The sequence below is a fragment of the Galeopterus variegatus genome, unplaced genomic scaffold (assembly GCF_000696425.1).
Source record: "Galeopterus variegatus unplaced genomic scaffold, G_variegatus-3.0.2 Scaffold1829, whole genome shotgun sequence".
In the NCBI taxonomy this organism is placed as follows: domain Eukaryota; kingdom Metazoa; phylum Chordata; class Mammalia; order Dermoptera; family Cynocephalidae; genus Galeopterus; species Galeopterus variegatus.
The window spans coordinates 285928-290087 of record NW_007727940.1 but is presented as its reverse complement, the minus strand read 5'-3'; the positions used below and the strand labels follow the sequence as shown (position 1 = coordinate 290087).

General features: G+C 42.6%; 1 protein-coding gene across 1 annotated transcript in view; it reads left to right on the top strand.

Moving 5' to 3' along the window:
• The window catches only part of LOC103595738 (protein sidekick-1-like), a gene marked incomplete at its 5' end in the record, with an annotated part of 238324 nt that overhangs the window by 55349 nt on the left and 178815 nt on the right, over window positions 1–4160 (top strand). The window contains one exon of the mRNA XM_008579197.1: window positions 2351–2460. Coding sequence (XP_008577419.1) covers window positions 2351–2460 — 110 coding nt within the window. The remainder of the gene's footprint in view (window positions 1–2350; window positions 2461–4160) is intronic.

Below are 4160 nucleotides of genomic sequence, written 5' to 3'. Positions count from 1 at the left end.
TCTCCAGGATGAGTCTTCTGCACAGTCTTAATCTATCTGCATATGTCTTGTTTTCTCTTTCGTTTCTGCGTCTCTGAAGTGAGGATTTAAGGACTTCAGTGGCTAACCCAGTGCTGAGAACTGGCCCACTTCGGTGCAAGGGTACTGTCCACCCTTCCTCATCCAGCTGTGCAAACTGCACAGTCTTTTCTGCTCTGCCCATTTTCCACTGCCTTGCTGCCTCTGGGCTACTCATGATCTACTCTGACCTCCAGATCTTTTTCCACAAAATGTTTTTTTGGCCATTCATCCCACATTTTATTTTAATGTTTCTTTTTAATTGAGGTGAAATTAATATAACATAAAATTAACCATTTTAAAGTGTACAAGTCACAAGTTGGTAGATTCACAATGTGTCGTTACCACCTCTATCTAGTTCCAAAACAATTTCATCACCCCTAAAGGAAACACTATACCCAACAGCAGCCACTCCCCATTTCCTCCTCTCTCCAGCCCCTGGCAGCCATCAATCTGTGTTCTGTCTCTATGGATTAATCTATTCTGGATACTTCATAAAATAGAATTGCACAATATGTGAACTTTTGGGTTTGGCTTTTTCACTTAGCATGTTTTTGAGGTTCATCCACGTGGTAGCACGTATGAGTGCTTTGTTCCTTTTTATGGTTGAATAATATTCCATTGTACGGATAGACCACCATTTGTTTATCCATTCATCAATGGACATTTGCTTTGTTTCCATCTTTTGGCTGTTGCAAATAGTTCACTATAAACATACGTGTACAGGTCTTTGTTAGAGTTCCTGTTTTCAGTTCTTCTGGGTATATACCTAGAAGTGGAACTTCTGGGTCCTATGGTAACTCTGTTTAACTTTTTTAGGAACCACCAACTATTTTAATGTTTTTTATTTAGAGTATTTAGAGTTTTATGCTTTGCATCTAGTTTTCTTTAGGAAGCACACTCCTAAAGTTTTCTTTAGGGGAGATATTTGTGTTTACTGTATCCTCCTCATCCTTCATGTCCATTTCTCCAGTTTACCAAGGTCATTTTGAATTCTCATGCCAGCTCCTGTGACTTGGCCACCTGCCAACTTGGTTTCCTTTTCAGACTTAATGAGCACGTTTCTAAGTCACTTATGAAGTGTCAAATACACAGGGCCCTGGGCTGATCCTACCTTGACTAGCTTGTTTGGCCCCACATGCTCTATGTACTCACTGCCAGCCTTTGGTGTGTGTCCCCTGCATCCCCCAGAACCACATAGCCACACCAGGCCCAGAGTGTATCTGTGACAGGCATGTAGAAATCTGCATGGAAGAATTCTTAGGGCTCTCCTGGCTGGCATGAGGTGTCTCTCCTGTTGCTCTCTTGCTGGAACAGGCCCATGGGGCACTGGCAGGTAGAGTGAGGGGTGAGATCAGAGTGGTGTGGGCAGAACTAGAAGCCGCATGGGACAGTCAGGTTTCAGTAACAGGAAAGCACAAGGCGGAGTGAGAGGTGTAGCTGGGGTCAGATCAGGGTGGTCACAGGAAACAAAAATACTACTTGAGCAGGCCCATGGGGTGTGGAGGTCACAGATGAGGAGTAAAATAGCAACAGACCGCTGGGCAGGACCAAAGACTTAGGAGAGGTAGAAGCTGAGGGAGCTCCGAGCAGGCCTTGTTAGCAGACTTGGAAAAGGCAAGTCTCTGTTTAAAGGGAATGGCTCTTCCCTAATCAGCTCTGCCCTGAGGCAGTTCTTTTAAATCCTAAAGGACGGGTCCTGCCAGGTCTGGCTTCCAGGGCAGAAGCTTAGTCCCTCTCCATACAAGGACCTTCCTTATGCCGTGGGCCAGCTGTGGTGTCTTTTTGATTGTGTTATGGCAGAAAGGGTCAGAGTGGAAATGGGGAGAGACAGAGTACCCCTGGCCAGCATGTGGTGGAAGTGGTTCTGGACCCTAAGTGAGGACACTTGGCCTGTGCCCACGGTTCCATTACTGCTCACCATGGGATGCTAGCCAAGTCTTTCCCTCTGTGCCTCTCTTTGATCCCTCACCCATCAAATTAGAGGAAAGACAAGATGGTATGGAAGGTCTCTCCATCACCAGTGGTCCCTGAGGTTTGTTCCCAGAGGATTCACCCTTCAGGCTCCATTCTTAACTGTGAGCTTTTGACTGAAGTTCACCCAGACTTGATGGTAGGGGTATCAAGAGCCCCCACCCCAAGTACAAGAGAGGCATGTGCAGGACTCAACTTATCACAGGTGTGGGGATGCGGTGTGGCTCTGACCAGCCCACTCACTCAAGGCACTTACTATACAGGGCAGCCTCAGTCCCTGCAGCCTGTCTAGCCCATCTCAAGATCTCCCCCTCCACAGGTTGGAGCCATCGGCGATGAGGAGGAATGGGTCAGCCTCTATGAAGAGGAGAATGAGCCTGACGCCCAGACACTGGAAATCCCAAACCTCACACCCTATACTCAATACAGGTGAGAAGAGCTGGTGATAAGCCACTACAGGAAGAAGTGTTGGCATCTTGAGCAGGTGGCTCCTGTTGCAACAACAAAATCCAATTGTATGTATGTAAATTAGGAGTCGCCAAGTGAGAATAAACCAAAACCTTCAGGAGAAGGCAAAATACACAGTTGAGTATTACTCCAAGAGGGATTATACCCAGATGTTAGATTAGCCATGTTCTTTCCAGCAATACTAGCCAGCAAAATACCCTATAGAAATGGCTTACTATTATATCAGGCTTAATAACTACAAACCACAGGCACTTTTGTGGCACTTTTCTTTACAAAACTCTACAATCTCTTGGGACTATTAATATGCTGTGTGCAAACAAAGCAGCTGTCCTAGGAATATCCTTCCCAGGGTCCGGGAGTTGCTAGTCTCACTAATCAAGCACTTAACATGCCATTTAACCTCTTGCTTCTTGATCCTGAAACTTATCCAGGCAGTAAATCCTTGGCCTTAACAAAGGGTAGAGCGATCATGAGCTGTTAGTGATGTTATAACTTCCTGTAAGATCATTGAAGGAGATGAAATTTCCAGTTATCACCAGATGTTGAGTTTGATAGTGTCATTGTTCTGCCAGGATGGATACATTTCATAAAATTGAGGAATGAAAGAATAAAAATTACTAATTCAGGGAGTAAAGGTGAAATTACATCTTTGTAAAGAACATTTTTTTCAGTACAAAACCAAAGTTAGAGTTTTTAAAAAACCTAATGAGAGATGCTGTTTAGCTTCTATTCATTTTAACATCCTTCCTAAGATTAGAGCTGATGAATCAAGACACAATACACTAATTTTTAAAGAAAAACGGCTTAAAATGAGACTTTTAGCTGAAGCTATATAATTATTTCAATGATCAGAAACTGTGATTAGGGTCCAGTGTCCGTGTTTAAAATTTATGTAAATTTAGGGAACTTTTGTAATAAATACATGTGTGTGCACTTAGGATTTTTTTCTTGTATGTAAATTCAGTTCAAATATTTATATATAAATAAAGAACAGACAGAACTAAAAGCATTAACATAGACTTTAGAGAACCTCTAACTCCACCTTCATTTTATAGAGAAAGAAACAGAGATGAGTCTGATTTGCTGAAGATCTCACAGTTACTCATTGGATTAAAATCCCAGGATGTGAATTCTGGGGCTGTTGTTCTTCTCTTGAACCAACAGAGAATAGAGTGTGGGGGTGCCTTTGGTCATTAAAAAGACAAAACTGTCATTTACAAAACTGTTATTGGTAGCCACATTCTGACCCTCTAACTCTGTTGAATAGCTACTTGAACTTTAATCCCCTGATGTTAACCTAAACTTGAATCAGCCAATGGCAACCGGTGATGACATAAATTTCTCTCCATCTAACCCAGCCAATTATGCTCTGCTTGGGAATTTAAAATCATTGAGTTGCAGTAGATTTGCCATTCTTTGAAAGCTTTTAGGGAAAAGGGCCATATATGTAATTTGCATTTTTAATGAAACCAAGTGGAAAGAGGGTGTCCTTGAGCAATGGCCTTTGTGATACAGGCAGACACATATCTGAGCCCTTTCCTAAGAAAGTCTTGGGGTTTTTTGGTTTTGTTTTGTTTTTTCCTTATTCCTTTTTGCCTTAGAATAACTCATCAATGGCCTTATCTTTAGATTTCGAATGAGGCAAGTGAACATTGTTGGTC